General features: G+C 40.4%; 1 protein-coding gene across 2 annotated transcripts in view; it reads right to left on the bottom strand.

Moving 5' to 3' along the window:
• ITGA9 (integrin subunit alpha 9) overlaps positions 1 to 24,205 on the bottom strand; it is a 250,265-nt gene that overhangs the window by 202,078 nt on the left and 23,982 nt on the right. For both annotated transcript variants that reach the window (XM_069007851.1, XM_069007852.1), the window contains exons 6-14: positions 22,780 to 22,909; positions 21,139 to 21,224; positions 18,497 to 18,565; positions 15,087 to 15,224; positions 12,840 to 12,945; positions 11,298 to 11,392; positions 8,252 to 8,342; positions 7,681 to 7,726; positions 3,678 to 3,832 (exon numbers count right to left, since the gene is read on the bottom strand). In XM_069007851.1, the coding sequence (XP_068863952.1) occupies positions 3,678 to 3,832; positions 7,681 to 7,726; positions 8,252 to 8,342; positions 11,298 to 11,392; positions 12,840 to 12,945; positions 15,087 to 15,224; positions 18,497 to 18,565; positions 21,139 to 21,224; positions 22,780 to 22,909 (916 nt within the window). The remainder of the gene's footprint in view (positions 1 to 3,677; positions 3,833 to 7,680; positions 7,727 to 8,251; positions 8,343 to 11,297; positions 11,393 to 12,839; positions 12,946 to 15,086; positions 15,225 to 18,496; positions 18,566 to 21,138; positions 21,225 to 22,779; positions 22,910 to 24,205) is intronic.

Here is a 24,205-nt window from a genome sequence, read left to right as displayed (position 1 = left end):
TGGAAAAATGAAGGACAGAAATAATACCCCTGCACCAAAATATAGCTGCATACAGGTAAGAAGAAGAGAGTCTACTTTTGAAAAGTGTTGGATTAGGTATGTTTCTTCAGTCCTAGGAACATGTTTAAACAGCGAAAATTATTCGCTATTATCCTACACTAAATCTTGCCAGTCTTTCAGGCCAACAGTATTAGGGACATGAGGACTACTCTAGAAATGGATCAACACACAAGCAATGTACATCTGAAATGAAGAGTATGGGAGAAAGTTTGGAGCAATTTCTATCATATCTTCTTAACGCTAGTAAAAAGACCAAAACCCTTCATTTTCAGAGACACTAAAATTCACCTAATTCTCACACTGGTACTATTACTATTGTTGTTATTATTGTAGCAGAAATTATCTAGACTGTTGTCAGAGACTGAAATAGTTCCTGCCTCAAACATTGATATAAAGTTTTACTCATTATAGCAAAACTGTATAAAGGAGCCATTGAAGCCCATGCCTCCCTAAAGAGGCTTTTTGGGGGACCAACACCACCAAGAAGACCAGCTGGGGAGGATCAATGGAACATTGCTGGGATCCACAGATGGTGATATTGCTTTATTCTGTCTCTGTCACGCTCTTTCTGCCCTCCCCCCCCAACCCCCCACCTATTTTCTATTTCTTTCTTTCTTTCCCTCTCTCTTATTTACTATGAAATAAAACCCATACTGTTGTCACTGGCATATGGTCTCGCTTGCACCTTAATTCGGGCAGAGGCATTTCTAATAACTTTAACAACTGGATCTTGACAACTGTGGACACTAGTTTACTTCCATTTTCATTCAGGGATGAATGTAGAAGCAGCACTTGATGCACAGAGATGCCAGCAGCCTCTTTCTTGTCACGGTCACCCAGAAGTACACAGGCTGAAACCTTTTCATCCATGATAGGAAAAGCCTCTCTCTAATCTCTGCCTTTCCTGGAGATACAAAGACTCCAGGGGAGACAAAGCAATGACCCCTCAAGTGAGGGAGGAACAGTCTAAGTGAGATTCTGAGATGACAGAGTGAAAACTTAAAATGTCATTTTCTCAAATGTCCAAAACATACTGGAGGCTGTCTCTGTCAGGAGGCATACAATTAGATGTTCAGTTCTCCAGAAAGTACTGAGACAGAGTGAACAGCCAGACAGAGCATGGCACAAAGTGCAAAGCACGTTTCACTTGGCCATGGCTCTTTGTTGACAGAAACATTTCAGCAATAAATTCATACTTCTGAAAACTATAGTCTGAAAGAAACAATTTAATGGAAATTCTACTGTCATTTGCAGTATTAAGCAGTATCCGTAAACACAGATCCTCAGATAGCTGTTTCATAACCAGTAGCATTGCAACTACCACTAGAGGAAGAAGAAAAAAAAAGGTAGTTAATGTTTACGTGCAAGTGTGAGGTAGTGCTAGATGAAGATGACTTTCCTTGCCATTCCAGTTAACAAAATAGCCACACATTCAAATAAATATTGAAGACACACATTTGCCGCAGGAGAATGCTTTGTGCATGTTCAGCTTGATTTTCTGAACATTATGTAGTCGATTACCAATTTCAGCTGCCCAAAAGCAGGAGAAATGCTCAACTTTACACCAGTAAGCAATAATCTTGAGAATCCACACTGACAAGCCCTAGGGGAGTGCCACTCTAGATGAGTACTGCGTTCTTGCAGTCTGATTTAGCAAAATGCCACCAGACATCTGAGGGTGAGACAATCCCAACACTTCGGCCACAAAATTCCAGCGTAGCATTTTAACACTTCCATATGCCTTTCAAAGTCTGAACTGCATAACAATGCATTAACAGGGATATTCTAGGTTTTTTTCCCCTACATTTAACCCCGCAGGAAAGGAATCACTACAATATTTCCCTTAATTGTTCCATCCGTTAATTGATATTCTTCAACTGCAACATAATTAAAATGGCCTGACTGCTAGATTACTAGGTGAAAGCTTATTTGAGATATTTTATTCAAATCATATCCTAAAGGGCTTTTTTTCAGTTGGATAGTTCTGGCTGCAATATTTTCAAGAAAATCACTTTGTTAGAAGCATTGTATGAAAGGACAGTGTTTGAAGGTTTATAATAACCTACTTAATAATAAAAAAGTTCCTTGTAACATGATGGATGTTAGTCATTGAAGAAGATGCATATGTGCTTTTACTACAATAAATCATGGGAAGTACAGTTTGTATGACAACAGAGGGGAATTCAACCAGCTCTTACAAGACATGAACAGGAAGACAGATCTTCTGCAAACAAGGGAAACCGATATTTAGATTGGAAAAAAGGCAGTTTACTTCTTAGCCTCAAGTCCAGAGATATGAAATAAAAGCAAAGGAAACATTTTTAATAGTACCCCAGGAACATAAGAACACCTAGATATTCAGAAAACCTATTCGTGATTTTTCAGAGAGGAATTAACCCCTCCGGAGCCCTCAGAGATGCATTTTCATAACAACAAAGTAGTGGGCAGTAAAAAAAATACTTTATCAAAGCATGTATTTGTCTGCTTAGAGTCATCATTTACAGGGATGGAAAAGTCATCATATAGAGGAAGCAAAAATAGAAATTGAAGTCTCAGTTGCACCAATATTTCAGAATACAGAGGAATCTTAAATTTAGTAACTCCATTGTTTTGAGCTGTTCAGGTGACAGTGACAAGCTGGTTGTAGTTCTCACTTCACATGAATGCAAGAAGAAGTAGCAAGAAGCCTTTTCCTTTTCTGACTTAATTAAAAACAGAATACTGCAGCAGGCTCAGGTGAGGATACATAGATACCCTTCTCAACTAGCTGATCAAAAAGTTTAGGGCACAGAGCAGGAGGAGGCAGTGTTTTCCCAGCTCCTCACCAGACTCACTGTCAAGACACAGCACGCTGTGAGGCTGAGGCATCTTCCCTGAACAGCATAGTGCAAGTCCTCTGCCATTCTTAAAGCATGACAAAGGTGAAATGTCATTAACAAAATTAACCCAGGCCTTAAATATTTAGAAATGCTGTATCTGTCCCATACCACTTCATAAAACAGCTAGGACTTGTAAGCATTGGGATGTAAAAGACATAAGTAGTATTTTAATAGAGCCAAGATGTAAAGGCTTGCACAATTACATGTTACACAATTCCATTCACCTGAATGAGCTCTCTAAGTGTTTTACAGAGACTAACTAATCTGGAAGATACTCTTGCAATCAGTAAAATACTGGGCTACTTATAATCGTATTACAAAGAGATAAACTGATGCACAGAAAAGGATCTTCTCATGTCTGTTTCAAGAGCTCCTTGCAGACTTTCAAACTCTATTAATCCAGAGCAAATCATACCTGTTTTCTGATAACATTGATAGAGGATATGGATACAGAAATGTATTATCAAGAGGTGGACAGGGAATACGAACCCAGAAGTCTGTGCAATCCTTGCAGTAAGCCCAAGGAGACATTTCACTCAAGAAGAAACTGCCTCATCAGAAGGTAAAAACATGCCCAAGAAAGTTCTCAAGCCTCCAGCTTTCTGGGATTGTATGGCCCATGTTCATGTTGAAAATCCTTATTTCACAAAAAATCTCTGTTACTAACTACAAAGAGAGACCTTGACTCTGGGTCAACCTGTTACTGTGTCCTGTCTAAGGCTGGCACAGGTACCTTACCTATTTCTCCAGGAACATGCTTGCCACTGAAACGAAAGCATGCTGTCACATTGAGGCAGTTCACCAGCTGCAAACCGTCATGGCACTGAGGAGCTGTGATATTGATAGATGTGGGCAGGAAAATGGTGATGTCCATGGTAATGACGGGCCTGGATCTGGAGAAAACAGAGAAGCAGAATTATGTGACCATTCAGAGGGAAATTCTCAGGCGAAGGAAAAGAAAGCAAATTTGGTAAACTCCACAATTTCAAGCAGACAGGAAAAATAAGAGAGTACATTTGAATTGCAAAATAAACTAGCATTTTACCTAGGGCTACTAGCATTTTACCTAGGGCTACTAGCATTTAAATGAAAGTGGTAATGTCAGCTTGAAGTTCAATGCTCAGATACAGACTGCAGGCAGGCAGCTAGGGAAACTGATAATATGTAATAACGATAATCATCTCCAGAAAATGTTACATAAAGCCTTCCTGATGACTGAAGAGGATAACAAAATCAGCAGAAGAGCAAACAAGAACAGTAAGTTCATGCAAATGAGACTGGCTGCAAACCATCTTGGATGAACAGGGACAGGTAGGGAGAGACTGTGGGTTTCCACAGAATGGTCTATAGTCAAATTTGTGACCTGAAAGTCAAGGAGTGAGCACAGAAGTCCTCCACAGGACATGGATTCATACATAATTTTTCTGACCATATAAGAGGGACAACAGACACCACATTCATGTTTTCTGGAGGAGGAAATGTTTGGCTAATTCCCTCCTGGCAAGTGGCAAGGATTGAATACTTTTGTCAGACAGCTGAACTGTGTTTCAGGAATTACCCAGGGCGCTGTGAACAAAAGCTTTCTACTCTTGCAACTCCAGCACCAGGTTATTGCTGTCACTACTCCTGTCTGATGGAGACCTCAGCCAGAATCACAGAGCAAGTTGAGCACCTTAAGGCACAGGTGTCTTGCTATGGAAACTTCCCTGTCTGACCATCCAGGAGGCACTCAGGCAGTCACACTCCCACCACCAGAGACTTTACCTGCTGGGACCAAAGCCCGTTTGCAGTGTGTGGCTCCAGTGAGCTGACAGGTGCCCCCCTTGACTCCCTACACACACCACACTCACATAGTCAGACCAGGTTTCCCATAGTTTCATAAAGCCTTTTATTCACAGTGCAGTTAACACAGAAACAGCTCAAGGTGGATCCAAGGAGGGATCCCAAACAAAGGACCCCATGGGCTTTTATACCCTCACAGTCCAAGCACGTGAAAGTCTCTGCTCTTCCTCCTGAGTCCTCAGCTCCCGCTGTGTCTCAGAGTGTCCCCAGGTGTCCTCTTGCTTTGGGCTCCCACCACCCAGGGCTCAATCTGCAGTTCACACACCAAGCTACTTGCACTGAATGCATTCCTCAACAGTTTGCTTTTTCACACAACACAGAAGCCACAGCAGCTTGATTGGGAAAAGCAACCCAGAAACTCAGGCACTCCTGAGCCATCTCCAGTGCAGGACTTGAGCCCAAAAATTATGGGTGTTACTCTCCTGTTTTCAATTCTGTACATGTTCAAGATGAACATGTTCTTCCAAAATCAACTACAGTAGTAAAAAAAAAGTGCAGGAACCAGCAGATTCAGTTCTAAGGTAATCTCAGCAGCCATGCAAGGCCAGAGCTTGTAAACCACTTCAGCACTCTCACTCCATAAGCCATTTAAATTTAGAGGTAGGGGAGAAGGAGAAGAGAGCAGGGATTGTGGTTACGCTTAATTTATATGAACTGGAACAAAATTCACATCAATCTCTGATACAGCCACTCAGACTCTTTTACCACAGCCTGAAATAACAGTGCAAGTTCACATTTTGAGATGGAGGATAAAAATAAATGCTAGCCCTAGAAATATATATGGGGGGAAGGAGGAAAAAGAGTCAGGGTCCTAGGATCATTTCACACCTTCAGACAAAACAACTCTTTTTGAATGCTTAGGGAGACATAAAAGAGTAAATGCTATAACTGATCTAGAAAAATATTTCTCCTTCAAAAAAGTACTTCTCCAACTATCATGCATGGCGTGATTTTTCCTTGATGTTATGTCACTTGGTTATACACTGGGGAAAAACAACCCAATGCGTCTCTCAAAGGGCCATACACACACATGATCAACAGAATGCATCTGCCCCAAGTCAATGAAAGCTTCCACCAAAGCCATTAAATATCACTTGGCAAAACATTTGTTGGTTTTGGTTAAAGGACTTCACAAAAGTGGGAAGGGTGAGGGGATGCGTAGGGAAGAAAATGTTTATCTCTTTATCCTAACAGGAAGAGGGACACTCTGTAGATTGGCAGTAGCAGCAATTAATCAAGCTGCTCACAAAGTTAGTCAGTAATGTACTAATGTCCTCTGAAAAGCACAAGCATAACTGAATGCATGGACAGATGTCATCATGCTGTTGTGATGTATATGGTTTTAAACATCACAGTAAGCCTTTCAGTTTGTCTTCCCCCCTCTGCAATCAATGTCTACATCAATGACTGTAGGAAGAGATGGAATAAAGTTGAGTTACAAGCTGTAAAACCTGCCTGCAGAGGCACATGGCAGCACAAAGGAGCACATGGCAGCACAGAGAAGCTTGTCTCCACCGGACCCTGGGGGGAGGAGGTGTCACACGGCAGACCCCTATGGAGAGGAGCCTGCCGGGAGCTGACAGATGGGTGAACAGCGAGTGATCACCCCATAGAAGGACATTTAGAAAGTGTGTTGCTGATGAGGCAACACGGGATAGGTCACGTAGCAAGAATTGCCATATAAGGAAATACTGTGCCTTAGAAAAGTGTATAAAACCAGCTTGTTTCTTTGACTAAATGATTTGGATTCCCTGCCGGTCTGGGTCTGTGCCTCAATCGCTGACAAATGTAGGTGTAGGTGAAATGTAGGTGAAAAATGATGTTTTCTTTCTAGCAGCATCAGACACATGAGACTGCAAATTCCCATCTGGGGCATGGCACACCTTTTCACAAAAGCAACTGTTAGCATTCTCGGCATGTATGATGAAGAAACAGAAAACTCTTCAAAAGACTTGACCACCTGCCATGCTCATCATCAAGAGTATTTCTTCCCTCCCTCTCCTTTTTCTTCACTGTAACTGATTCAAATGGAAACAGAGCCAAGTTTCTCCTGCCTTGAACAGGAAGCAGGCTGGCACATCTGTTCTGCAGCTCCAGCATTTGTCTTACCAGGGTCACCCCATCCCTGTGTCTTCCATTAAGATGCAGGAGTTCCTAAAGATATCTAAGTTTTGAAAGGATTTTTTAACTTGCGAGTGTAACAAAGGACCTACTGGCAAAGTTCAAACCTTCCACTCTGTTCTCCAGGTCCATGTATCTCAAGCTCACTTGTACTCTAACTCTCCACCTGCATAAATTGGTGAACCAAGCTGTCCCACCTCTCTCTATCAGATGGAACAATTACACGTAACTCACAAACTTGAAACAGGAGCCCAGCTCCTGTGTGCATTGAAACTGTATCCATATTTCATTTCCTCAAAAACTCTTATTTCATTCTGCATCCCATTATAAAATTACATCTACACAAAACTGTGTGTGTATATATATATGGATGCAAAATTACATCCTGGCATCCTAAGCAGCTCACTTTTTGCTCAATCACATTCCCTTAAACCACAATTTATTTACTTTAGGTAAGCATCAGAATAATAAAAAAGCCTTGTCACAAGTTGGGAGAAACCTTTCTAAAGAGGCGCTGAGATGCAACACATCTCCTTTTGGCTCTAACTGTTTTTCTTCATAGACCAGGTATTATCCTGGTATTATCACCCCCCACTATTCTATTTAAATTAGACTGCATTCTTTAACACCATTCATGTCTAAGGTTTTGCTTAAAAAGGTAATCCAGCTTGCTTCTTCTGGACACAATAAACTAGGGAGGAAGCTGGTTTTAGACCACCTAAGATATAAACAGAAAACAAAAGAAGACAACAATGAATAAAAAAGACATTCATCTCACCTCAGAAGTACCACATTGTCTGACAGGAAGGCTCCAACAGTCATATCTGAAAAGTTTGTAACATTGAGGCAGTTACAAAGGAGGCATAGAATTAGTTCTCTCAAATCAGTTGCTAAATTACAGAGCACAAATCTAAGAAAAGCATTTTCTGACTTAGCCTGTTTGTCCCTTCAAATATCATTATGTCATAAGTCTTGTAGCTGGAGGATTACATTCTGTGATGCTCACTTCTGCTTCGTTGTTTGATTTTTATTACTACTATTATATTATTGTCTACTTTTTGGGTTATTTTAAGATTGCCATCCTCACAGAGCAGCTTCCCAGAAACTTAAAACCTTGGCAATATACTGAATCCTCAATCACTGTGACTGTCTAAACACTTGAATTAGACAATTGCCAAAAATTTTTATCAGGAGCTTTGAGTGGCAGAAGGGAAACAGAAAAAGCAGCTCAGTTTCACTGACCACCTGCAATAGCAGGAACTAGCAGCCTGAAAACAACCAGCTCTGCTGTTTTCTCAGCCTGCTGCTGTATTTTCCTGATGCTCTCACTGCCAGAGTAGCCAACATACCTGGATAACCGTTGCTATCCATATCAACTCCCCCTGATATGGACTGGCCAAACATATGCAGCTTTGGGTTTATTGTTTGCCCAGCTAGCTTCTGCAGTAGAAAACACGCAAGTGAAATTAGTCAATAGCACAAAGAATCCACTAAAAAAAACCCTTACCAAAACAAAAAATCCCAAAACATTCAAGCATGATTTTCATGGCCACTGGGTCTCTCTTCAATGGGCTGGAAGTGCTACGCACCTGCTGTCTTGCACTTCACCCACACAGCCCTAACAGGAAGACTGTTGACTGCCCTTCTGCTCTCAGTTAGTAGGAGACCAATGCTGACTTGGACTAAAAACCCACACCTGCATTACAATCCTCATGCAGACCCAAGCAAAATAAGAAACACATCAAACAGATTTCTGCAGGGGGAGAAAATATAACTGCACCCAAGAGATTAATTTTTTTAAATTACCTTAATTTCTGTGAATAAAAGTTTTAAAAAGCATCTTAACAAAATTAATGATTAGTTAAAACAGAAAATCCTGCACAACCATTTATTTTCACCAAGTTTGCCAGCACACTCACAGTCAAAATAATTAATTTTCATCCCACTTGGAAATTCTGGTTTCCATCATCTATTACAGAGTATTTTCTGTGAGTTTGGAAGTTGTATCTCATTTCTGCCTCCCCAACACAAAGATTAATTGACTTCTAACATAGTTTCTTTCTTTTTCTAATTACTAACACAAAAATTTCCCTAAATTATTTGCATTGTAAATGGCTTTGTCTGAAGCAAATTAATATATTGAAATCTCTTTTTTTAAGAAGGCAATCACAAGTCTCCCAGCTTTCCATCACTCTGCTGGGCCACCAATGCAAGACCTGAACTCAAATCAACTTCTGACTGCAGAAGTTACAGACAGAGGAAACCATGATGTAAGTTTAAATCTGTTGGAGGTGCTTCACTGTTTGTGACATGTGACCAACTTTTCCTGGCCCTCCCATAAAAGAATGTACTATTGGACAAAAGACCGGGCAAGAAATTTGTGGAAAAAAAGACTAGTTGAAGGTAGGAAAGATATCCTGACAGTTAGTTTAAAAGGAAGACAGTGCTCCTCTGGGTACAGGTCTCTTTTCCTACTTGTGGGCAGGTAAGCTTAAGACAATTGGAAGTAACTTGATCCCCACATCACACTTGCATTGCATTTTTGGGGGTCCCAATTAGGGTGGTAAATCCCACCTGCAAACACCTAAAAGACATCTGTGTGTTGTTTCAGCCTGCAAGACAGAAGAAAAATGCTGCTTTTAAGTACCATAAATGAAAATAGCAAGCCACAAAGCCAAGTCAGCTGCTTCTGCTAATTGCTGCCACTGAAGCCGCTGAAGGGACATCAGTGAACAATACTTACCCGCATTTTAAATGAAGAAAGCAGGAGGAGGGAGGAGGAAGAGCTAACAAAATGAAAAGGGTAAAAATATATACCCTGCTGGACACCCCCTCAACCTCTCACAGCTTATTTAAAAAAGAAATTCCACAGCATTAAGATGGATCAGGAATATAGTAGTAAGATATAAAATGTCTTCCACATCCAGGTTCAAATCCAGGGCAGATAGGTAAAGAGCTGAAGTTGTTACACAGTTTTGGTTGCACACAGGACTTGAACCAGCAGTGTGTCTAGTGCCCTGCAGCAGGCACTGGGAAATGCCTGTAAGTGGTGCCTCCTTGGCTGCCTCAGGACATGGGACTATGATAGGAACGGTTTATCAAGAGTCAATGACCACGTACCCTGCCACACTCTTGAGCTGGGTGTTCTCCCACTGACCAAGTGGAGAGACATGTGCTGCTGGCCTTGCTTCAATGGGGAGGGAGAGATCACAAACAGGATGCCTTCCTTCCCACCCTGCTGATCTGTCCTCCTTAAAAAATGTAAAATTTTCCCATGAATGACCAAAAAAAAAAGAACCCAAACCAAACCAAACAAAAAAATCAGAAAACAAGAAAACAATTACAACAAAACAAAACAAACAGAAAAAAAGAAGAAAAAATCTGATCATTTTCAGCAAGAGCTGGAAAGCTCTAGGCTTTTCAGAGAACCTCCCAACCAGTGGCTCTTGGCAAAAATCAGGCAGAATCCTCCACATGCCACACATTACGACGACTTCTTCTAAAATGCACTAAAGAGTCACTTAACTTCCTTTTTTCTCAAAAGCAGTGCATGCCATATACATGGCAAAGGAAGAAGGACTAAACTTTTATAGTCTGTTAAGAGTTGCCAATATAACCACTAAACTCTTTAATTCTGTGTAAACTGATTTACTGTGAAGGATCCCACCCAGCAACAAAACAAAACAACCAGAACTTCAAACACACAGAGGGAGGGAAGAGTCAGGCTTTCGGAACAATGAAATGTGCTAGACAGAGACTAGGAGACACATGTTGGGCAGCATGAGCATAAATTTTTCTTCTCTACTGCCTGGCTACAGCAGTTAAATTGCACTGTGTCGTCTCTGCACAAGATACCATAGCATATCCCAAACAAGGTTTTACTTCATAATAAGTGGGTAAGGGGGATGGCACCTAAGAATGGTCTTCTGACATACTGTCAGAATGCAAGAAGGCCAACAAGGTGAGTAAAGAGGCACAAAAGAACAGTTAGTACCTCTGCATTCTCACAAAGTCTGCTTCTACAGGAAGAAAGTGCAACCTCCCAACTTCCCACAGGCCTCTCCACAATTTGTATGCTCAACCTTTCCAGGGTTTTCATTTCTCCTCTGGATCAGTACTATCTCTAAAAACTAACACTCAACCCTTAAGACTTTGCTTGCTTCAAGAAGGTATAATTGACAGCTGTAACAAAAGACAGTAAAAATTACCTCCTGACGAACATTTCAGCATAGGTATAGACAAACTTTGGGAGAAACCATCTTCAAGCCAGGACTGAGAAAAGAATGTAGAGCTATGACAAGGTTACCTATTAAGGGACCCTTAAGTATGGTTTATTTCTGCATGTCCTGGGAAAGTGACTTTCAGATAGGGATCATAAACAATAGTGTCACATACCATAGAGTACTGAGGTATAATACCATTGGCATCCCCATGGTAAATGTACACTGCTCCTATGTAGTTATCCTCCTTAGGCGCTCCAATGGCAACATCTGTAAAACAGCACAGTCTGCACAATCCATTCCATTAATCCAACTTTTCCCTAATTTTAGGATGCAGCTATCCATAGGAAAACAGCTCTCCATGACAAAGATGATCAGCAGCTTATATGAACCTGGGTAGAAGGAACTTGTTTGATTTAATTAAGAGCTCATGTTAAGATAAACTTTAAAAATACACAAAGGCATATGAATTTGTACACATATGTAGGTTTCACAGAATCAGATGTTGTGCCTACTTAGAAACACGTACTATTATGAACATATGTTTATCAACTAGCAACCATACTCAAAAAAGTAAATTTAGAATCCTTTCATAATCTAATCTTCAACCCATGAGAACATCAGCTTAGTGAACCAAGACAAGACCGGCAAAATATTTACTGTAGCAGTACATTAAGGTTGGTTGAAAATCCAAGGCTCCACAAAGAGGCTGGGTGTATTAAATGGATAGGCAAGAATTAAAAAATGGCTGCTGAGAGAAAACTTTCAAATTACATTTTATCCAGTTTAACTGCAAACTCCTGCAGAAAGCATGATCCCACCTCCCATTCTTCTCTCCTACTTGGATCTAGTGTCTATGCATCTGCTAAAATTAAGCTTTTCATGATTGCTTCATACCCACAGACTGATCCAACTCCCTCTGCAGTCTCACCATCACCATGACTGACCTACAAGCATAAGCAAGAACGCACAAATGCATGGCCAAATGCAGAGGAAGAGCATGCCCATGATTTGTGAGGGCAACCTGCAATGAGGCTGGGTTAGGCTTAATGGGATATTGTGTCCTGAGTGGCCTGGAAGAAATAAATCCAAGCACACACTAAGTTGGCCTTTGTTTAGAAGGCCTTAATCTGCACTTCCAGAAACCAGGGCAGAAAAGGAGCATTGACATTTTCTTCTCACCTACTGCTCTCACAGCATAAGGTCTCACACTGAGCATCCTGAGAATGGAGCAGGGGGAGAACAAAGCAAAAGAGAGAAATTAATAGACTATGTGCTATCAGGAGTGAGAAACTCTTTGTGAATTACACTTCATGATAAGAAATGAGATTATGTCAATGAAACCAGAAAGGCTTGGAAACATAGGGAAATGGTCAAGAAGAAAGAAGTCAGACATAGGTTTCTGTTTTGTTCAGGGTGATAGTATCTAAAGCCTTTTATAAACCATACAGGGAAGAAGAAAATACAACAGCAAGAAAAGCAAAGCAAGGTTAATGAGAGTGGGGTGTGACCTGCACAGACACAAACTAAACCAACAACAAGGACAATCAGCTACAAAAGGCTTTGGCACACACATCCTACTCAAGCAGGTTTATCCTTAGGTTGAATTCAGGTGCTAGTCAGGTCTGGATAAGCAATGCATGCCATGCAAGACTGACAGCATCACCAGCATTGCTCACACTTATGGAGAAATGGCCATGGAGAAAATTGCACTGACCTGGGAAGCCATCGTCATCAATATCACCAAGGGCAGCCATGCTCTCCCCAAAGTGTGCATTATAGGCGCTGTCACCATCCAGGGTGAGCTGCTCTTCCAGCACTCCCTAGCAAGCAAGAAATAAAACAGCATGAGGGAAATGGTGCAAGCCCTGGATGAGGCAAGACCTCCCCACGGAAGCTGCCCATGTGCTGCTGGGGCAGAGCTGCAACCTGCCTCTTGCTCTTACCGCAGTCAGATTACCTGGGCTCTAGGAATTGAATTTACTTGTGTTTTAAACCTTTTGGGTTTTAGTTTTAAAGGGGGAAGGGAAGAAAAAGGGAAGGAGTGCATGAATGATTTAACCAAAATACTAAATTAACTAAACAGTAACTCAGAGATGTAATTAAATGCAGTCACAGGGATGGGTGAATCATGAAAGTTTTCAGATGCCTAAAATATAACAGCCCAGAGTTAGCTCTACTGGCAGATTACATCCAAGGAGTGAAATCCCCAGTCCAAGTTTATTCAGCTAAACTCCAGTGAGTTAAGGAGTATTTTTCCCTATGCAAAGAACATTTGATAATTGGATTTGAAAACATTTTAAGTACACGACAGAAGGATTAAAACAAAGTCCTCCAAAAGCCTTCTTAAATTAAGAATAAGGAAAGATATTTAATGAAATAAAGAAACTAAGAAAAGTTCAGAATTAAGTAGCTTTGTACTACTATTCTGTGAGAAGCCTTATATGGCTCTGGTACTTCTTGCCCACCCACCTTCTGGTCAGATACATAAGTTTTATTTTCTTGCAGTCTTCCCGTAAGGGGAAAGGAACATTTCCACAAGAAAAAAAAAAAATTTAGTTACACAGTCTAAGTCTGTACCCACCTCAGGGTTGCTTTGTTTTTGCTTCCTTTGTGAATAAGCTACCCTCTGGGACATATACTAAGATCTTTTACTTAGCTGCAAGGAGTTGCTGACACCAAGAAAATCCCACATAATGAAATTGAAACACAACAGAGAGAAGATAGACAGGTCTGTATCTGTGACTCAATTCTTTGCAGATGTCAAAAGAGAGGACAAAATACAAGCATTTTAAATGTAGCATCACAATGTGTGCTTGTTTTATAATACAGTTTTTTCTGATCCTCTGCAACAACCTCTTAAGCAGTGATGCCTGCAGAATGATGTCCACTGCCCAAAATAAAGCCCACAATCCTGCAAGCCATTGCTTGTGCAAGTAATTCTAACACTCCTGGTGCAGGAGTATACGAAATTTATACTAGCTTCTTGACTATTTTATAGAAGAAAAAAAGTTAACTCATGTATACTCTCAGTGTGAGCAGGAAATGTTATCTATCTGTTTGCCATTCTGGACCCTATTCTGAGGACCCAACAGCAACATTGCAACATGTTGGGTCCTCAGAATAGGTGGAACCTCCTGTGGATAAAACTGAAAAAGTAAAGCTGAATTAAAGGAGCAGTAATATAAAATAAAATTACAGCAAAAACACTTCTGAAGTTTCCTAAATGCTAGGACTTCTGATGAATTTGAAGTCTAGCACAAATAAACTCCAAGTTCCCAAAATACAAGCCAATTTCATTTTAGTCCATAACAACTCCTCCTTTAAGACAGCAGCTTTAGGACCTGAATATTAAATATTTAGTAGTATGTAAACAACCATTGTTTTCCTATAAATAAAACATTAGAATGGCCTTGGTTTGCCAATGCAACAAAGTTCAGACTTTTCCAAGACTGTTGTTAAGTCATGTGAAATCCAACAGCACCAGCTGCTAAGAACTTCCCTTAAAATCTGTATATGGAGCATAATGTAAAAGTAACATGAATTCAATCTCTGCTTTCTCTCCTCTTCCTCAATCCTCAGACATTTGTGTTCTAATTTGTGTTCTAAGTTTTAGCGACCACCCAAAACACAAAGGAAACTCAGTCAAAGCTGCTGACTCTTACTTGCTTTTGGCATCAAATCCACATAAAGCCACAAATACCACCAAGTTTCAACATACAACCAGAAACTTTCTCAGACCTTCTTGAAAAAGTCACTGGTCTGTTATGAATATGGGCTAGTGTCTGGCAAACTATGATACCAGATGAGTCTTCCTGTGACTTCATGCTTTGTTAGAGACATCCAGAGCCCCGCTTACTTGAGACACCAAGTTTCACCATGCAGTGCTGGAAGGACATAAGCATTACCTTGCCTGGAACCCACACCATCATCCCTCACCAAGTAATCTCCTGTACATACTCACATTTCCTCTGTTGATAAAGACTGTGACTTGACCCTCATCTCTGATCTCAGAAAACATAGGTGCTCCAACCAGCAGGTCTGACAACCCATCGGAATTCAGGTCAACTGCACATAAGGAGGAGCCAAAGTAAGAGCCCATCTGTAACCAAGTTGAGTCACAACAAAGCATTCAGTATCTGCCCACACACAGGAGAAAATCATAAAGGCATGGTTTTTGTTTGGTTTGGTTATTCTTTTAATTTCACATGATGATGCTTCATCACATACAAGCACTCCTATAGAAAAAGCTTTAGGAATAATTCTGGCAGAAATTAAAACACTTTACTATAACAGTACATCAGCCTGATGTTTTACCAACAGAATAGAAGTTATACTCCGGGGCATACTTAAGTGAGACTTAAAGAGACACTTAAAGAGCTTTCTTAGACAAGCTTTTGCTTGTCAAATGCTTAAAACTAGGAAGGGGTGAAATGAGTTTCCTAAACCAGAGCTGGACAGTGATTATTCATGCCCAGTGCCAAACTTCCTTGAAGTTGGGTACCACAGATCAACTGGGGATACCTTAAAGAAATAATGAAAGAAAAAAAGAAAAATAGGCAAGAGGCCATGAAAACAGGTATCTAAGACTACCTCTTGATTGTAGACTATCTTCCCCTGTTCTATTTGTATTTATTTGTATCAATCACCATCAAAGGGTGTACTGGTTGTGGGTCTTAATCATTGCCTTTCCTCTCATGTACAGGCAGGTAAGCTGATACAGAAACCAAGACGTTCAATAAAAGCTTTTCAGTTGATACACAACAAATATAAGCCACTTTCTATCTCCACTTATTATTGGTTGATAAACTTAATCGCTTAAATTAAAGAAATACATTAGTTTCACTTCATTATTTTTTTATATGGGTGAACATTAAAAACTAACTATCTCCCAACCGGCACCCACATTACAAATTTCAAAACACATTTAAACACAAGAAGGAAACCAAAAGCAAGAATGATATTTCAGCTTTATTTCATTCACTTCTGCTAAGGTAAAAAAAGGCATACTCTTTGAAACCAACTACAAACTATAGCCTCAAAATTAAGAGCTGCTTCATCAGGAAACGGGATAAAATACCACTTCGTATTTGAAATTGAGAGCTGTTTCCTCCAAAGTAGGAAAAACTGAGTTTAAATAAATAATTACTTATGTTAAAAAGAGCTTATCACTTTTCTTGAATGCTTTTACACTTCTCATTGCAGATCTCTGACCTACTGTCTTCCGTGCCTGTAGGTTAACATGCGTGAACCAGAACTACTGGGAATGCTAGAAGATGGGCAGCAGCAACTCTATTCTGTGCAGTATGTAAAAGTTGCTAAATATATAATTCAGGGGTGACTGAAGGATAGCATTTCAGTTTGTTAATGCATATTTTTGTGCTTGTGTGGGTTTAAAGTCGGACCTCAGATATCATTTGACTCCAGTTATTTTGTAGCTTAAGTTCCCTTGTGGATTTTTTTGTTTATTTCTTTAACCCACAAAGGTTTTAAAAGAAATTTCTCATGGATAAGGAACAAGAGTTATGAAAAGCATTTCATTATGTATTCAGACAGTTCTCAGGAAAAGGCTATTATTTACTTAACTGCAACATGGTATGTCTGCAGCATGGGTGAGTTTGCAGTGCTGTAAGAACCTGAAGTTTGCACACTTAACATTTGTAACAAGGTACTGAATTTTCCTTTTTCTTGTCTGCATTTGATTTCCTGGCTCAGCCTTCATTAATAAAAAAGGAAGGAAGAAACTGGCCTGCTGTTCACATCTGTCTAACAAGAATGTCAGAGCAATGAACTTTCACACCACTGTAAAGGATGTAGCATTTTGTGAGAGCTCATTCCCAAGCAGTGCTCATTGCTGAGCAGGTCTGGTTTTGCTTCTACCACAAAACAAAACAAACAACAACAACCAAACAAAAAAAGTGATTTAACTCAGCCTTAATTTGAAAATAAAATTCTCATTTGGATTTTAGAGAATTTCTAGAAGATGATGATAATGAAAAAGAAGCCTAGAAGTACCTGAATGATGTAAATACTTGATTAGTTAAGTTACATATAACAGTAAAGCAACTAAATTGAAAAGGGAAAGGTTTTGGCAAAGACCTGGAAACTTCCTGATGGCTCTGTTCATTAAGTTGAGGAGTAGTCAGGAGCACATCCTTAGGCACATTTAAAACTCAACAGGGAAAAAAATGAACAAGAAGCAATCAAACACAGGAGATACCCTGGATGAACTGGGAGGTCTTTTCCTTTCAAGATGTCTGTAATTCTGCTAGTGCAGAGAAAGTAAAATTTTGGAGAGGCCCTGAAATACAAGCCACACGACCCACCTAAACCCTTGTAGTTTATTTCATTAAATTTCATTAAATTTATTTAATTAAATTCAGTAAATTAACATCCCCTATTCCAGGCAAGTTTTTAAATACTGCAGTTGTATCTTGCTGGGAAAAAAATAACAAAATATGGTAACACTCCCACACTTGAAAATACAGGCAAACACTTTGGGTCTTTCTGAGGGTAGCAGGTCTTCCCAGAGCCAAAAGCCTCTAGCAACATTTTTTTTCTGCATTTCCTCTCCTTCTAGAAGAACACAGGTAGCCCCAGATAAGAGGTATCATTTCATCACTGAGTTATTCCCAAACAAAGCAATTTTGTTGTTACCTATAGCTAGACATACTGTCCACTTTGTTTCTCCTGCAACACAGCTCCAGCAAGCCCCCAAATGAAAAACACAAGCTATTCCCCATTCAAACACACCACACTAGGGAAGCTAGGTCTCGCTAGCATTCACTAAATTTCATGGTAGGGGAGAGCAGTTCAGCTTTAAGACAGCAGTCCCAAGAACAGAATGCAAGGCTGATTCATAGTGGGAAGGGGGAAATCATCATCTGTTGAGGCAATGAAACTGCTGCTCCACAAAGCAGTGTAACTGCAATATCCACCTTGTCACAGCACAACACAGGGAAATAGACTGGGGCTTTGCATATTAAACTAAACTCCAGGTTACCCACAGCTCCCAGTAACATCTAATAGAGGAAATCACTGCATCTAGGCTCACCTGGTGCCCCATGTCCCACATCTCAGAGGTACTGCTACAGTCACGTAAAAATAAAGAGAACTGCTATTACAATTTCCAGCAAGACCTTTTATTTCAGTCACATGGGCATTGAGCAGACATTGCAGTCATGACTGCAACAGAAGACATGGCATACAGATGATCTGTAAAATAGGTTTAACTCTTCTGGGAGGATAAGAAGAAACAGGATTTGCTGGACAACTTATGAAGGAGTGGAATGAAAATGATGCTCCGGGATGATTCTGCCATTATTTCCCCGCTCTCTACCTCTTAATAGAAAATACACATATGTAAATGCTCACCTTTTTTCCTGAAGCCTGAAAAATCTTTATTAGAGAGCCTGACTGTCTGTCTGTTCTGAAAATATAAACCTGAAAGGTAAAAAAAGAAAAAAGTGAACCAATATTAAATATGAAGCACTGGTGCTTTCTAAATAATATCTAAATCATGATCATGGCTATTGTCAGGATCCAACTTCATGACCACTTTACTGGTCAGTCTTCTTTTAGAAGAAGACACAGTTCTCCACTGTCCTGAAAAATCACAAGCTTGTCATAAGAAACACTTGAATATTATCTTGTTGCCTATTTTTTTTGGTATGCTTATATATGTGCACATGTGTGCATTTAAAAACACCTAGCCAAGCAACTTTCCAACTCTCAAAGAAGTGGCATCTGGAAATGGTCTGGAAATAAGTAAGGCAAAAGACTGAGAATGCATAACCCTGCTCCCCTTCCCTTATCTAGTATTCCCTTATCAAGACGATGTGCCTGCATGTACTGCACTGCAAACTTCATGATGCTGTAGCAACTGTCAGAGTAGAAATCCCAATCAGATCACCCACAGCATTTCCACTGTTTCTGTCTGAAACAATTTTTAAATCAGAAAACTATTCAAACACAGCCTACCCATTGCTCATTTCTACAGGAGAAACTGTTTAATCTGGAATCCTCAGGGATAAAAGTATTGATACAAGTTCTAGAACAGATCTTGTACCAAAATGTAAGATGTAAAGTGCATGGTTTGTAGAAAGGGATTCCCTTCAACAGAAAGGCTGGCTCAGTCAGTTTTTGAGACTCCTCTGGCATTTGACAGGCTCCCACCTAGAAGGTACTCACACAATTTGCAGGACAGAGGATCCCTTACTTCCAAGGCCATGTGGCAGAGCCAAGCACTGGACATAGTTGAATATGTGATGAGTTATTAACAGCTGGTGAGACAGAGCTCAAAGCTGTTTTCAGTCAAGAAAAAAGCACAGGTTTGCTGTGGACAATTGCTCTGTACACATAGGACTCCCTAGCCTTTGCAGTGGCATGTTTAGCAGTGACAGCATGTTGCCAGGTGTCCCAACTCCAAACCCAGTCTTAAATAATGACACTCTTTGTGACTTTGGAGAGATGACCCAGCTTATCTTGGCTTTAACTTAAGTGAAAAGTTGCGACGATGCTAATCACTTTCTATCAGAGAAGTGGAAAAGATCAGCTTATTAGAGTGTTTGGAAAGCACAACAGGACAGCTCATTGTAATGTTCTGTATTCTGCACCTCTTACCAGCACTTTGCCATGTGTTCCTGCTACCCACATCCCATGCCAAGGGAGAATAACATAAGCTTTTACAACAAGAGCAGTAGTCTTTAAACTACAGAGCCAGCTGCTTTCTTGTGGATCTCTTGCTAGCAGCTGTGTCCCCTCACCTCCCTCCTTGTAGAGAAACAAAATTTGTTCCACAGAAAAAACAGGTTGGACGGAAGGTGCATTGCAGCAGCCATAACAGAACACCTGGGATAAGGAAACTATGTCTTTCTCATGCACATGTCCTCTCAATAGCAACTGTGCTGCTACTATATCCTGTATGTTCTAGTCATGCCAGATCAGGTATAAGTACCAAGTTCATCCTCTACTTTTATCTCATTTTCCCCACTTGCGCTGCTACCCCTGGGACATGGTTACGATCAAAAATAATCTGCCTTAACAGGATAATATTCCTGGTAGTGAAGACCTTTCGCTGCTTGTTATGATTCAGCTACAACTCATGTCAGTATAGAGCACGAGAGCCAAAGGGAGGAAGATGGAAGGGGGCTGCAGGACATGTCTTCTTAAGCAGGTGGTGGCAGCAGGTCCCAAAAGGATTGGATTTTGTAGAAAGAGAGACAAAAGCAGATCCTTTACATTCCTTCCCTCCCTCTCCCTGACTCCCACTTTTCCACCTTTGGTTTAGAAGAGTATAAGAGGTCGCAGTGCTCATCCTCAACCAGTTTTTCCAACAGCACATGGATACTCAGCACAGGAGAACCAGGCTTGCCTAAGCCACTAGCCATTTCCATCTAGCCATTCACTTGTTTACATCTTTGGGACATTGAACATATATATGCCTACAGGAAGTTCTTTTTTGTTTCCTTCCTTCTTAAGAGACTATCACCAAGATTTCTAAGTAAGCTGGCAAAAACCCAGACTCTAATACACTAAACATCAACATTTTATCAAGTTTTAAAAATGGCATCAAATCGCCTAATCTCATTCTATTAGAGATGTTACCTTGAAGTAAATACTGAAATAGTCAAATGTGTGAATAAAACCAGCAGAAGACAAATTCTCTTTTACAAGTATTTTCATTTCTAGGAAAGTTTTAAGTAATACCTAAATGTCACAAATCCTAAGCAAAAGCAGTGTGAAAGTGATCTTGTCTGTGTCTCATTAAAATGAGTATTGTAAGGATTGGATGGGAAAGACAGGGAAGAGGGGAGAAGGATACAAGGCATCAGGAGGGACAGGTCGAGAAAATTTGACAACTTCACCAAACTACCTCACCTCTCCCCTTCTCAGTGCTCAAAACTACCCTGCAGACAAAAAAACTCCTGTCTTCTCATACATCTTGGAACTGCATCAGTATTACATTTCATGCACTGTTACATCCAACCACATTACTGTTTAATAAAGAGCCATACCTTTCCAATGCCTCCATCCTGGGGAGCTCCTCCTACAATGTCAGTGGTAGTCGGCTGAGAGAAATGACCTGCTGTCACTGCATATCCTGAGTGGTAAAGGAAATAAATAAATAAATAACCAGCCATGAAAGGAAAGAGCCTAAGAAACAGATTAGCCAGCCAGATCAGGCTTATAGGGTTTCACTGCTCCTGGGCTGCACTTAGTTAAGAGTTCAACAACCATTCTGCTCAGGATGCACCAATATTCTGTTCAAAAGCTCGTGGGGATGGGAAGTGAGAGTGCACCCTTCAGTACCCTTCCAAAAGCTGAGAGAAGAGAGCCATGTGTGTGGAGATGGCCAAGGGACACAAGGAGCTCATAGTGGGAGCAGTTTGCCGACTGCAAGTCAAGACAGGGAAGCAGTAAAACAGGAAAAGGGATACACAAACAGAGAAAAGCAATCACATGACCACAGTGAAAGTATCATGTCATAGAGCAACAGTCCCACTTGGATCAGACAGAAGTGTCCTCCTTTGGCTAAAATCACTGCCCAAGAAGGCTTAGAAAATCACGTTCCTTTTTGGCTGGGGAGACAGAACAAGACAGCAGGCAAAGAGGTCATAGAAGTTAATAGCTTAAAAAGACTTGTCTCGGCAAGAAGAAAAATGAGATAATATATCAAAGAAAAAAGCATGTATTTGAAAGAAAAATATCAAAGATTCAGCTTTATTTGATGTATTAAAATAATATGTAAAAACTAAAGGTGAGTAGAGTAGCTTTCCTTCTAAGGCTCTCTTGTACTTGCATTGCTCTTTTGCTACAAATTTTGAGGCTCTCGTAAATATAGTATACCCTGTAATTCACGTCTATCAGTGGCAAAACCTATTTATGTCTCTAAACAGGTAAACATTTACTCTTCATTTAGCTATCACCAAGCAGTATCTCCCAAATTGTGGGTTTTTAAATACTAAAGGTTAAGGGGACAATGAGAGATCAGTGCAAGACTTTAGTCAAAAGTACCAAACTGTTGAAATGCCTTCTAGGTCTCAACAATCTTAGGCACTTCAGTTTAGGTGGAAGCCTTTAAATTAAGTATTTTAGGGACATTAGCTGGTTTTAGAGGAAGTAAAACCAATTGAGTTAAAGATGCACCTATAGCCAAACCTTTCACAACTTCTTTCAGTTGCCAATGACACATTTAGGTAGCGTTATTTTTGTTAAAATAAATGCATCTGCAGTACAAATTCTGTAATTAGTTGTTGCACCCATTTTAAAGGCACATGTAAGCAGACATGCAGTTTAACTTGTGACAAATAATTTGCCTGTCACAGGGCAAAAGCAGGAATGTTAAGAAGCCCGCTACAATCCAATGTGCTGTTCAGTTAAAATGCCTTTTCTATACCAGTCAAAAAAACTATAGCAAGCTGGGGGGGAGGAAGGGGTTCAGAACAAGGAGAGAAGAATGGAATATTTTGAATGCTTCTTTGCTTATATTTCTTTACAGGTAAGTATCACTTTAATTCAAATATTCTTCCTTTCGCACTTTTTATGAAAATACGTCACCATAAAAAAAAAATCAGTATCAACTTTATAGCGTCATAGCCTTGAAATACATTGTTGGACAACTTCCTAATCACAGTGAGCACCAGAGAGCTGCTTACCAAGGTATGTGTACCTCCTGGCTATCACAGCATCATCATTCAGCTTGTAATATGTGTTGTCAGTGAGATTCAGTACTTTGACAGTTCCTGTCCAATAATAAGATCCTGGTGCCCCCATGATTACCAGTTCCTACAATAGAAAAAACAGAAGTGTGGGGGGAAAAGGGCGGGAGGAAAAAATAACAATCAAAACTTTACACATTAATGGAGACAGGACAGGATATTTACTTAAAACACCCAATAAGAAGTCCATCTATAACAATCCCCTTCCTGTGTGCATTTAGAGACTATCCTTCCTTCTTCCCAAGCATCAAGGTCGCTGCATATACCCTAGAGACACACTGCTCTTTCATGGTCCACTTCTGCTCAGCTATTCTGCTGCAACAGACTTTCCTCAGCCTTACTAACATGCTAACATAGTTCTCCAAAAAATCCCACCCAGAACCCATCACTCAGCTACAGATCATGCTCTGATGCTGGCCGACATGCTATACCAACCAATCATGATGGAAACAGCACAAAGGATTTTGATTTTACAACTATGAAGCTAAAGAGCTACTATGCACTCAACAAGCAGGATGTGTGTTATGTCCTAGATGGAACATTTTGCCCAGCTCTGTCAACAGATACACTTTGGTCTTTGAGAGACAACCTGGCTATAGTGTCATAGAATTCATAAAACGGCTTGGGATCATTACAGACAACCAGAGTGCTTGAGCATTTTAAAAGACTGTAGAAATCAAAGTTTGATCCAGCATTCAGAGGTAGATGGTCATGGATAATGCTTTTGAGTCAAAATCCAAGGTACATTTACATTCAAGAGAAATTCAGAAAATGTTGTCCCAAAACATCCAGCATCCTTGCAGAAAAACCTTGCTTCTGGATGTGTTTTTAAATATCTCCAGCAAGGGACCAAATTAAGCCTGAGGAGCATTAAGCCCAGGAAGTTCTCCATCCCTGAAGAAGACATGTGGACAGCTGCTTTCCTCACATCTCCATTCAGTGCAAGGCCATGGGTGGACTCCATCCTTGTGGGAAATTGTATCATATCCGAGTCCCCTTCAAGTGACCAGTTCCAGTCGAGGGGGGGAGATGTTAAACAAGGGATTTTCCTAATAAGACTACAGGGACAGGACTTCAAAACCAACCAAAGAGCAGGACATGCTTAGAAATAGCTTTTTCCTTGTTATGGGCCATACCTGTGAGGTCAAGGGATCATTTACTGACAGGAACAACTAACATCCACAGCACTGAATATATAGTAGAGGATTGCCTGTTTGACCTAAAAAGGCATTTATCTGCATTTTCTGCTGCCATCAGGCTGAAGCGGTAAAAGTTCAAAGATATCTTCTGAACTAGGGAAGCACAGGAGAATTTAAGCCTGGGAACAGAAAGAGGCTGGAGAGAGCAGACAACAGCTGCTGCT

The sequence above is a fragment of the Aphelocoma coerulescens genome, chromosome 2 (assembly GCF_041296385.1).
Source record: "Aphelocoma coerulescens isolate FSJ_1873_10779 chromosome 2, UR_Acoe_1.0, whole genome shotgun sequence".
Classification (NCBI taxonomy): Eukaryota; Metazoa; Chordata; class Aves; order Passeriformes; family Corvidae; genus Aphelocoma; species Aphelocoma coerulescens.
The sequence above is the reverse complement of the archived record's forward strand: the minus strand, read 5'-3'. Positions and strand labels throughout refer to the sequence as shown.